This window comes from Macrotis lagotis, chromosome 1 (genome assembly GCF_037893015.1).
Source record: "Macrotis lagotis isolate mMagLag1 chromosome 1, bilby.v1.9.chrom.fasta, whole genome shotgun sequence".
Classification (NCBI taxonomy): domain Eukaryota; kingdom Metazoa; phylum Chordata; class Mammalia; order Peramelemorphia; family Peramelidae; genus Macrotis; species Macrotis lagotis.
This window is the reverse complement of record NC_133658.1, coordinates 188,116,822-188,129,737: the sequence shown is the minus strand read 5'-3', so window position 1 is coordinate 188,129,737 and position 12,916 is coordinate 188,116,822. Positions and strand designations below refer to the sequence as shown.

The following is a 12,916-nucleotide window of genomic DNA, read 5'->3' as shown; positions in this document are numbered from 1 at the left end:
ATGTTCTGGTCTTTTTTTTTATCATTTCTAAATTGTTTATATTGTTCATATTTATCTAACCCTAACCACTTTTCTCACTTCCAGTCTCCAATTGCCAAAAGGGTATCTTGAAGGGAACAAACATCTTATATTGAACATGTCTAAAACGGAACACATTATCTTTCCCCTCCAAAATTTGCTTTTTCTTTCTAACTTGCCTAAAACTGCCAAGAGGACCACTATCCTTAGTCATCAAGAAATGCAATCAAGGAGTCATCCTAACTTCTTATTCTTAATCTCCCCTTGTATCCAACTTGTCCATCTTTTACAAATACTCAAAACTTCTTTCCTTTGACAATGCCACAATCCTGGAAAAGGTTTTCATTACCTATTACTTGCTGATTGACCTCTCTGCTTCAAAGTTTTCCCTCAGTCTAGTCCATCCTTTGTTCAGTTATCAAAGCAATCTTGGGAGACATTTAAGTGGTACAGTGGTACAGATCCAAGATTCAGGAAGAGCTAAGTTCAACCCTAGGCAAGTCACTTAACCTCAGTTTCCTCAATTGTAAAATGGGGATACTAATAGCAACTACTTCCCAGGGTTGTTGTAAGGCTCAACTGAGATAATATATATAAAGTGCTTAATAATTCACTCTTTCTTTCCTTCATTCCTCCTTTCTTCCTAAAGGATTAAGTCTGATCATGTCTGTCCTATTTGAATAAATTCTAGCAGTTCTTTAATGCTCAAGTTTCATATATAGTATTCTGATTAACAGCGCTTCTCAATCTGGCTTTTTTTTTAACCACTCAGTATTCCTTACTCTCTCACATTTGTTCTCACTTCCTTGCTGTTCCTTGCACAAAACAATGGAAAGACTCCTTGCCTTTTCACTGGCTATCCTTAAAGTTTGCAATTCTCTCATTCCTCACCTCTGCCCCCTGGATTCCTTGGTTTCCCCCTAAAGTCTCAGTTAAAATTACTTCTACAAGAAATATTTTTCAGTCCTCTTTAATGTCAATGAACTCCTTATGAGACCATCCCCAAGTTAGCCTGTATATCTCATTTGTATTTGGTTGTTTGAACATTATCTTCCCTATTAAAATGTAAGCTACTTAAAACATATGGACTGTCTTTGCCTTTTATTGTATGCTCAGTGGCCAGGACAATGCTTAGCAAATAGTAGAAACTTAATACATGCTTGTAAATTGAATTGAAATGAGTTCTCTCTCATGTAAAAAAATCAAGCATGCTTCTTGGAATGAGAATTTTATTAAAAAACCTCTTCTATTAATTTTATTATGATGACGATTATATATTATTAATAAAATGTTTCAAGTTATAAACATAATGTTTCAAGGGTTATAAATGCTTGCAAAAGATATATTTCACTGTTGTGAAAGATATTCAGAGGACTGACCAAAAGGAGGACTTCCTAATGGTGGCACCATCTTTTCGATGTTCCTATTTATAGATGACATTGGATTGAATATATCAAATTCCAAGACATTGTAGTCTCCTATGTCAGACTCCTAATCACTAAAGAATTTGGCTAGTCTAATCAAATGCACTGGAAAAGTAATGTTGTTGAACAATTCTTATTGTGTAGATAGATCAACAGCATTTAAATCTGGTCCATCAGCAATATCTTAGAAAAAATACTGAAGCTAGAGAATAACATGTACTAAAATTATAAAGGTGGAGGAGCTCTCATTTTTCTTAAATGGTGCTTAATAAATTCTAGAAGATTGACTACTACCCACTCCTCTCCTGAGACAAATTGGTTTTTGGGTGTCTATAACAATATGTATATTTTGTGCATGAGGGTAATATAGAGGGGAGGCATCTCTTTCCTTCTCTACCAGAAAGGGCTAAAGCCATACTAGATACTACCATTATACTGGAAAACTATTCTAAATCCTAGTCTCCTTTGTGAACTCTTTTCAAATTGATCAGTTTGATTGTATCTAGACTCTGAGATCAGACCTCTATTATGACGAATTGCTTCTTTAATTTAGTGGTAGGAACTGGACCTATGATTTCATTGCTGCAGAAAACTTCTGGGTGTGCAAACTCCCTTGATCAGTATGGATTAGTACCCCTTCACTGAATCTTAAAAGAATTTAAGATATTTCTACAACACTTAATAAATTGATAGTCAACATATGCTGGAAATAGAACTTGAATTCAAAATTTAAACTTGTTTCAATCATATTTCAATTCACTAGCTTTATGCTGAAGAGCTATTATGAAAGGACGATTCATTGGTTTTTGATTATTTTAATAAAACATTCTTAGCATACCTTTTTCATTGTCATGCAACAAGTGAGATCATGATATACAATAGGTACAAAATCCTTTGAAAGATGGACATCAAATTCTACATAAGCTGCACCCTAAGAAAAACAAAGTGATTAAGAATTAAGACAAAGCTTATGGGGCTACAAAGAAATATTAAAAATTATACAAAAGAACAGATTAAAAACTAGGATATAATTTATGAATTTGTTGTATAATTTTAGAAGGGCAACTGCCAATAAGAAATGCTATTATTAATGAGAAATCTCTATAACAACTGTACTATTATTCTCCTTGAACTTAAGAGCTCAGGACAGCTAGGTGGCACAGTGGATAAAGCACCATCCCTGAAGTCAGGAGTACCTGAGTTCAAATCCGGCCTCAGACACTTAATAATTACCTAGCTGTGTGGCCTTGGGCTAGCCACTTAACCCTACTGCCTTACCAAAAAAAAGAAAAAGAAAAAGAAAACAAAAACTAAACAAAACAAACTTAAGATTTCCAACAATCCTTTTCAAAAAAACTCCATGCTATCTAACAATGAAAAATGTTTTTCGTAACTAGGCAATGAATGTGGAATACTGAAGCAAAGATCAGGTTTGGTATGCTATTTTTGTCATACACCATGAATCTCTCTAAGACAAGAAATTTTAGAATGGTTGCTAATTTACATCAGTTGGGTGAGTTTTCATATAAGGGGTTCCTCCACACTGAAGAAATCACAGGTTTAGACTACGACAACACATACACACACACACACACGAAATTAAAACAATAATATTGAATTTAGTTTCTGCTGAGTAAAACTGATGCAAATTATTATATTAATGTCTCATTTTAATGATTTGAAGGAATTTCATGTGCATTTTATACCTATGCTTACTAAAACAAATACAAATTTAAAAGGGGAAAGTAATGATGCTATGGAGAAAAGCTCCTAAAGATTTTACTATATGGCTAGATAAATTTTTTCTAAGTTTTTTTTTTACAATTCTAGACAATACTGATTTTAAATTAATCTTTGTTCAAGTCTAATCTTATCTATTAAGTATCATACTCTTACTTTAATTTTAAATTAAACTTTATTCAAGTTTATTCTGATCTTTCAAATATCATGCTTACTCTTTTGTAGATAATGACTTGCCTTAATTTAACAAAGAATATAAACTTAAAAGATGCCAAGATACAAAATAAAAATCAGCCAGTCAACGTCATTTTGACACTTTGCTAGACTTAGTGTGGATACCCCTTTCCCAAGTACAGGGTGCAACTCTTTTGGTGTAGATCATCAGAGTTCAGTGCACATAAAGTGGCATAGAAGGTAGGGAAACAGAGTATAAAAAATAAATGTGTTATTTTAGTCTGAGTGCAAACAAGAATAGCACCAGGAATATATCTATCCTAAGTAACAAAAGGTAAGAAGCAAAAAAGCCAGGGTGCTTGTTCACAAAAGTTTGTAATAATATTCTAAGTTTTTCTTCCTTCCCCCTAATCATTGTAAGAATTCCTCTAACCAATGATAGCGAAACATAAAAGGTATTACCCATTATGATGGTGAAGAAACAATAAAAGAAAAAAAATTTTCTTTTATGAAAACTATTATTTTTTCTTTAATGGTCAAAGCTGATGCTAACCATAGGCAAAAAGGCAAGACTGTCATACTAAAGGATAACTTTAACCTCTCATAGAGAAAAGGTGAAAGTAGGGACTCATCATTTTCCTCAAAGCATTTCACCTTTTATACAAAAGTACAAGCTGACTCCTATTTGAAAAATATCCATCTCTCCTCTCTTTCAGACTAGATAATTTTTAATAGGTAGTGAATAAGGGCATTCTATAACTCAATTATTAAGAATATCAATAATAACCATATTATGACATAAAATATGGTCAAAAATTTGGGCTTTTTCAATATTCTTCAACTTAGCATTAAAGTTGGGGCTGTTGGGTGGTACAGTAGATACAGTACCAGACCTGGAATCAGGAGGACCTGAGTTCAAATTCAACCTCAGACACTTAATTACTTAGCTGTGTGACTTTGAGCAAGTCACTTAACCCCATTCCTTTGTAAAAGCAAAAACAAAAAAAATAGCATTAAAGTTCTTTATAATATATTACAAAAAAAAGGAAGATTCAATTGCACATAATCTTCAAACACAAATTTAACAGTTCATTCAAAGACTGTAATTCAGAAAATTATATGTAAAAGAAAATTTTCTACAGAATGAGACAATACAGTGACTTGATGCTCCAAAATTTTGAAATATTATGGGAAATTGGTTTTATTCTTCTTCTGGGAAATACGGTTGCCTCACTAATGTCTAGGAAATTCCAAGAGATGTCTTGATCGAGAGATAATAAAAAAAAAATTATTTCTACAGTAGACACTATGGCAAACTTAAGACAATACTTTACTTTGTATTTTTTTAAATCATTTTAGTGATGCAAAGAATACTACACAAAGATAGGATTTTTATGGCTAAAACATTAACTTAAAAAGCAAAATGCACAAGTCTATAATTTGTATTTACAAAAAGCTATGAAAATTAGAAAATGCTGACAGCACATGCCAGGTAACAGGATAAAATCAAGACTCATCTTACTGAATTTAAACAAGGCCTGGGCAAGTCACTTAACTCTGTTTCAGTTTCCTCATTTATAAAATGAGCAGGAGAAGGAAATGTAAAACCATTACTATATCTTTCCTAAGAAAACTTCAAATGGGGTCAGAAAGAGTCTGGTACAAATGGAATGCTAAACAACAAAAATGTAAAATTATCTAAAACATACTGCTAGATCCCTTAGCAAAAAACAAATTCCAATTAAAATTATTGTGGTAAAGCATATTTTAAAGTAATATATCTCAGTTAAACCTGGTACACAAGTCCCAGAATGAATAAGATTTCGAATAATTCTTGGTATTCTTTGACAAAATGGGGATAATTTAAAAATAATGAAATTTGAGATACACATCATTTGTTCTACAAAAGGTGACAAATCCTTTAAATTGAAAGAAGAACTTCATTTCTAAAAATTCTTCACTTGATGAATAATAACTACACAATTTCCAAAGCACATGTAAGATTTGTAAAGGGTTTTCTTCCAAACAACCTTGCAGATCAATGAAGGAATTATACTAATTTTACAGAAGAAACTAACTCAGAGAGATGATTTGCCCAAAATTTTTAGAAGGATACATCTTGGTAAATATATTAGAAAAACTGATATATTCAATATAATATATAAATATATTTAAAAACTGATAAAGCAATTCCTACAGATTTCTTTTTTGACTCTAAGATCACTACAAAAATATACACATCATTTTCTTAACCCCAATAATTACAAGTTATTAAAGGGGAAAATTTTTTTTTACATACATGACTAGCTGCACTTCTTAAAGAAGCAATTGTATTTTCTTGTACTTTTGCAAGCCTGAAATAGAGGAAACAAATCATCAACTTTTTTTTTAAAACAAAACACTTTAAAAAATGTAACAATTCAAGAGATATTTCATACAAATTTTAATAGTATCTTTAGTAATTTAGTATTCAAATTGATTTTAATTTTAGCAACAAAAAAATAGAAATGTGACTAGATGGACTATCTTTTTTTTTCCTTTTGTGAGAAGAAAAATAAACTTTAATTCAGATTAGATTTCCTAGCCAAGATAAAACCCTTGTTATAACAGGAAATTATAAAGATGGATTCAATAATGGTTGGAAGGGCTGTGAGAGGACAGCTGTCAGTGGATCTATCAATTGGTACAAACATTATAGTGAACAATCTGAAACTACACTCCCAAAAGTCATTAAGATAAATACACTTTCTGACTAAACAACTATTAGGCCTATATCTAAAAGAAATCAAATACAAAATGAAAAAGGCCTACATGTTAAAATAAAAGGCAGAACTTCATTTTGTTTCAAGAGACTAGAAACCAAAGAGGTATCATAAGAAATAACAAAGGGCACAGGTTCAGAAAAACATAGATTTATGAAATAATACACTGACATGAGCAGAAGTGGATTTAAATAAAATGGCTACAGGGCTGAAAAAGAAAATAATTTTGGAAAACTTTAGATCTTTGATCAATGTAATAACAAATTATTACTCCAGAAGAAAGATAAAAAAGCATGACTCCCCCCCATCTTTACAGTGGTGAAAAAGTTCACATAACAATAAAACAAAAAATTGTTTAACCATGTTTGTCACAAACAAGAGTTTTAACTGGAGGAAAAGCTGACGAATAGTGATAATGATATAAAAAAGAATATAAAAAAATCTTAAAAAAAATAAAAAATATGACATGCAGGACAGTGTTTAAATATTGTTTAAATGTTTAATAAGTTTAGTATTATGCTTAAAATGTTTAATATGTTTTAAAAATGTTTAAAAATACGTTAAACTCTATGTAAAGATTCATGGCCTAATATAAAATCTTTTGTGTCTTTTGCATATGAAAATGATCATGTCAGATGATTTTCTAATTCATAATTTTTAAAGAATGTTAGAGAACATAAAAATCACAGAAAACTGACAACAAAAGACTTGCATATGGATAACTGTTCTCAAACACTAGCGTCTGTTCAATACTCCTCCATCCTTCCTATATGCAAAAGGTTTTGTTGAGAAAAAAGGACTTAAAAGATCATCACTCTAACCTATCTAATTTTAGAGATAAGGGAGCCAAAAAGAGATTCAATGAGTTTGTTCTAAGAACACACAATTTTTTAATTGCAGAATCAGGATAAAAACCAGGATTTCTTAAGAAATATTCTAATTATTTTTATTATAATCTGGAATCTAAAAGATAAATTATTGGGAGAGGGAAAGATAAGTATTATAAAAAGATCTTGAACCTGCTCTATAAAACAGTCTGATTCACAAGTTGCCAGCTAGAACCAAATACCAGAAATCCATAGATGAAAATGAAAAAAAATTCATTATTAAATAATTGAATCCTCTTGTTTCTATCTCCCTTTTATTAATTCAATAGCTGACAAAATATTTAAAGATAGATAGTAGCTTCTAAATTTTTGCTTAAATAAGCCAAATTTAAAATTCTTAGTATCACATTATATAAATGGAAAAAAAGGACATTTGTTTCAGAGTGACATTCATAGTAATGCAAGAACTACTTAAAAATTTTGAGGAAAAATCTTAAAAAAAAATCTACTTTCCTCCTTCAAAATAAGCCTGTGACCATTAATACAAAGTCAAACATTAAATTCAGAAATTTTGTTTATTTGTATAGAAATTCAATTTTCCATAAAATACTAAGCTACTTTTTTGTTTCATAACTATAAATTTATACAACACTTACGTGGTAGTAGTTGTAGAATTTCCTGCACCTCGATGTCCAACATCTAAAGTTGATCTTGCATTCCAGTACTTTGAAAATGAACACTTCATATTACAGTTGTATCCTACTATTGGTTTAATAATTATATAATCAACTTTTAGGGGGGGGAAAAAGAGAAAAAATAACATTACTCTTTTCAAAACACACCATAAAACTAATTAAACTAATTTATAAATGACAACTTCTTAGGGTAATTCACTCAGATGAAAACATGATCTCATTGATTTTAATGTTCTATCCAACAACGAAGACTGCAAGCCATCCATCCCCGCCTGCTCCTCTAATGTGGCTCATTTGTTTATATCCTTCTGTAGGTTCACCAGAAAAAAATCTGTCCATCATGCTGGAAGACTTCCTCACTTTCCCTGATACATTGTGAAGATAATAGTGAAGACTCTATGGCTGCTCTTCTATAATCACTCACCTCCCCACATGACCAACTCATGTTTTTCTATCACACATTTTATTTTCTCTAATACTTCATTTAAATTTTTCATTGCTTATATATTGCACATAAATAGTATGCATTTTCCCACTGCCTTCAATTTGATAAAACTATTTTGTTCTATGTCTCAAAGCTATATAACACCACAGGTGTAAAACTGGTATTAAAAAGATGGGCTCTTGTTGCTAAGCAATTGAGCTCATTAAAGGAACTTTAAAATTTCCTAAAAATGAAAGAACCTTTCCCTCTTGTTTAATTCTTGACCTAACTTGTCCATTTGTACTGGATATCCCATACAAATTAAAAAGCATGTCCTACAGGTTTTCTAAGCGTGTGACATCTTTTGTGCAAATAAGAATTCTTCAGCCACTTTCTGCGTGGATAGGATCAAATTCTTTTGAATGGTTATAGATCTTCCACAAGGTTCTGCAATGTCCTCAGAATTCATATATCTGGCAAACAAAAACATCTAGAGAATCTCACCACTCAAGGAGGCTCTCTATAAGGTGAAATATGTTCTAATTTCCTGGATTAGTGACAAAAAAATCTTAAGCAAAAGTAAATCTGTTTATGCACTGTTTAATAATCAATGTGAATGATCAATTATTAGTAACATTTACATGATATACAACTATCACTAGGAGGAAGTCTTAAAGTACAAAGCATACATAGCATAAATCATATAAAGTATGAATTTTATATTGGGTGAGGTGAATGTTATCATTAGCTTCAATTTACAGATGAGGAAAATTGAATCACAGAGAAGTGACTGGCCCAAGGTCACATGATAAAGAAGTGCCAGAATGGAGTTGTGAACACAAGTCTTCCTGACTCCAAGATCAATATATTATCCACTAAACCACTGTTCTCATTAAATTTTATAATTAAGTGTAAAAAAAAATAAGAAGGTATGTCCCACAAACACTGACACTGTACAGATAATTCCTATTCTTGCCTTCCTTCAATTCTAATGTTATAATTTAAAACTAATTAAAATTATAATTTAGAAGAGTAAGTAGTTTACATTGCAAAATTTCACATAACTTCTGATTTGTCAGCATAAATACCTCTAACTTTGCCAATTGTTTTTCTTGAACTCCTGTTCATGATGGGAAGTGTGAGAATTCCTGCACTTCTTCCACTTTCAACAATAGTAGAAGACAATAGACATGCAGTACCAACATGTCCGGGAAGTACATCTCCCTGAACAATTGTTTCACTTAGATCTTCCTGAAAAATTAAGCATTAGAACAAGTAATTAGTTTAAATATAAAATTTTAATAATTTGATAGTATGCAATATCAATTCCCGAGTCCCTGAATATTTTAAAAAGAGTTATAATCTAAAGTGATTACTTAGAATTATTTATATCTATAAAAGCATAGATTAAAATTAATCAGGCTAGTTTACTTTTAATTTAATGAAAATATTCAGTTCTTGTAAGTTATTATCAGTTGATAATGATAAACTCCTACTAAAATTCATAAATAAAATACAGAAAAATTTTATGACTGCAGTACCCTCAGTCTTGTGTAGTCTACTGAAGGATAACTATATGTTGCTGTGATATTGTGCATCCAACTCCTTACTGGCAGGCAGAGAAGGACAGACACAGATAATAGGCAAGGTATATATTAAATAACATCTGAGAGACCCAACATGTCTAGGCATACAGGGAAAAGGCAGCAGCACCCCAACATGTACCTTGGTTCTGTATTTCCCAGAAACTGCTAAGGATAGGTTAGGGTAAGATCATTCTCCTAGAAGTTGAAGTAAATTACACTTCATTTCTGCATCCAAGAGCCTCCAACCATTATGTGTTGTAGCTCTTTAAATCAGGGATAGAAAACCTCCCGGCCCAAGAAATGTATTAGTCTGACACTTCTCAAGAAACTGAAGGTGAGACTCAAAATTCAAAAAAATCTGGGATCTTTTTGGAGATGAATTAAATATTTGGCCAAATATAAGATGGCCCTTGGCAGGAAAAATGGTTCCCAATTCCTGCTTTAAAATTAATCTGTCTGACTTCCCTTACTTTATTAATTCCTTGATTTAATAAATTTGCTTTGAGAACTAGGCCTTTATTCCCCAAATCCTGCCCTGGCTACATTACAGTTAGTATAGTCTATATCTTATGTGTTTAATGCATTTATTATTTGAAAATTTATAATCCAAATATATACTGTATGAAATATATACAAATGCATACTTCGATTTTGTTGATTAAAAAACTTTTCTAGGTAGGTAGATAACCTTCTGGCAAGTGTGACCATTTCAATTCAACTCAAAAATGAATCATCAACAGGCATTTACTAAGCGTCTACTATATGCTGTGATAGATTCAAGGGATATAAATACAAAAAATGAAACAAATCTACTCTGAAAAAGCTTACATTCTGTGAAATGTCTTATATGTAGGACATATAACACAGTTAAATGCAGTATAAAATACCTTACTTCTCAGATTAATCTACACGATTTTGACCTTTTCACAGTTGTATAACGCTAAGAATTCATGAAAAACATTCTGAAAATACATATGCTCACAAATAATTCTCACTAATGGACAGGCATACTTAAAAACTACTCACTTCAAAAAAGTCAAAGAGTAATTCCATATTAGCTGGTTCCATAGACTGTATATGATATTCTGTCCATCGGTCAGGTTGCAACCCATAACCACAATCTGGTTGAGAATGCCGACATTTGAATTCATCACTACTTATTAAGGATATCTCTAAATTTTTTGCCATTTTGTGATGAACTATGGGAGATAAACAATCTTCATCATCTTCCGGGCCTTCTAATGTTACTTTTACCCTATAAATCATGAAGGATAAATTTTAAAAAATTGAATTTAGCATATGAGAAAAACCTATACAAAAACTAAAAGCATTAGAATATGCTAGGTTAACTATACCTTCACATGATGGATAAAGCACAAATTTACTTCTTTCTTTTTTTTTTAGGTTTTTTTTTGCAAGTCAAATGGGGTTAAGTGGCTTGCCCAAGGCCACACAGCTAGGTAATTATTAAGTGTCTGAGACCGGATTTGAACCCAGGTACTCCTGACTCCAAAGACGGTGCTTTATCCACTACGCCACCTAGCCGCCCCTACTTCTTTCTTAATAATATGCAAAGTTTCAGTTCTAGTTCTTAAAATTATTAATCAGAATTACAAAATAGCTTAATAACAATGTTAACAGTAACTTTCTATTCTGATCTTACAAATAAGAAAAAGCATTCTGAACACATAATGAAGGATTACTCTATTCTAATTTTTCCTAGTTTTAGTACATAAATTAAAGGAAGTTAAGATAAAGATTAGAGATTCAACATGCTTTTTTGCACATATAGACAAAACAAAACATTGATAGTTCCTAAAATTTCCAATTCAAAGAATCATTTAAGTATATGATGGCAACAATTCATGAGCAAAAGAAAGAACAAACAACAAATATTTTACCTGATAGAAAAGGGATTAGGAAGGTACTTTATAACAAAAATAAATATATATAATACTATCTAAAAGTAAGTGTTATTCCTTTGGTTTAACTACTACAAACAACAAAAACCATTCTAGTCTGAAGAGTAAAAAATCAGGGATAAAAATATTAACATAATATTCTAAGGTAGCCATAAATTCTTGTACCTTATGATAAAAATTTGATCATACCTAAACCGAGATTTTTTAAATTTTTTCTTGGATATCAAGACAGGCGGTACTGAAGAATAATGTAGACGCAATCTTATTTCAGTCTGACATGTCAGCCATCCATTATCCAGACTTTCAACACCATCTAACAAAGCAGATGAAGAGTAATATTTGTTATATTAAAAAACAACAAAACAAACAACTTGAATACATAACATTCACCAGTTGTCATATCATAAGGATATATTTAAAATATATGATTATGCTTTAAATATATCACTTCACACCAAAAAAAAAGCTATCCAAGGAATCAAAAAACATGTAAATATTCAAGTAATTAGCTACACTTTCAAACTGAAAACAACTGAGATTTGGTAGGCAAATATCTATGTAATAGTTTCATCCAAATAAAAAGCAAGAATTAACATATGTTTTTTAACTAGTACTATTTTATATTAATGGTGTTATCATAAAGTGTAAGATGCAAAAGTGGGGAGGGGCGAGTTATTTTTGTCCCATTCTGTATTTGAATGATTATAGCCATTTTAGGTTTTGTTTTGTTTTCTTTTTTGCAAGGCAATGGGGTTAAGTGGCTTGCCCAAGGCCACAGCTAGGTAATTATTAAGTGTCTGAGGCCAAATTTGAACTCAGGTACTCCTGACTCCAGTGCCAGTGCTCTATCCACTGCACCACCTAGCTGTCCCTACTATGCCACCTAGCTGCCCAATTATAGCCATTTTAGATGGTAAACATTTTTAAATTCAAAACTAAGGCTCTGACAAGTGAAAATGACTTCTATAAGGAATAAAATATGGTTATTAAAAGACATTCAACTACATTCAAAACTACCCAGTTATCTTGACTTCTAATTCAGAGTTCTATACCTAACAACTTATATTAAAATTGGCAGACTTAAGATAGTTTGTTTTCCAAGAAGGTAGTATGTCTGACAAGCCTTCCACCAAAATTTTTCCTCTCACACACTTTTCAGACCACTCATTTCAAATGAAAGACAACACTAATAAAATATAAATTATTGCATAATTTCACATTACTGCATATAGTTAACCTGATCAAATAGCAGGACTACAATATAAAAGCACTGTTTGAGTTATTTGACCTCCCCTAAGTTTAATCTTAAATAGCAAAAGTTAAAAAAAAATTCAGAAAATTATT

At 31.2% G+C, this 12,916-nt stretch overlaps 1 protein-coding gene across 6 annotated transcripts in view; it reads right to left on the bottom strand.

The window, feature by feature from the left end:
* The window catches only part of GPCPD1 (glycerophosphocholine phosphodiesterase 1), a 118,962-nt gene that overhangs the window by 69,900 nt on the left and 36,146 nt on the right, over positions 1–12,916 (bottom strand). For all 6 annotated transcript variants that reach the window (XM_074209500.1, XM_074209498.1, XM_074209501.1 and 3 more), the window contains 6 exons: positions 11,762–11,885; positions 10,677–10,905; positions 9,153–9,315; positions 7,602–7,734; positions 5,656–5,710; positions 2,281–2,373 (listed from right to left, as the gene is read on the bottom strand). In XM_074209500.1, the coding sequence (XP_074065601.1) occupies positions 2,281–2,373; positions 5,656–5,710; positions 7,602–7,734; positions 9,153–9,315; positions 10,677–10,905; positions 11,762–11,885 (797 nt within the window). The remainder of the gene's footprint in view (positions 1–2,280; positions 2,374–5,655; positions 5,711–7,601; positions 7,735–9,152; positions 9,316–10,676; positions 10,906–11,761; positions 11,886–12,916) is intronic.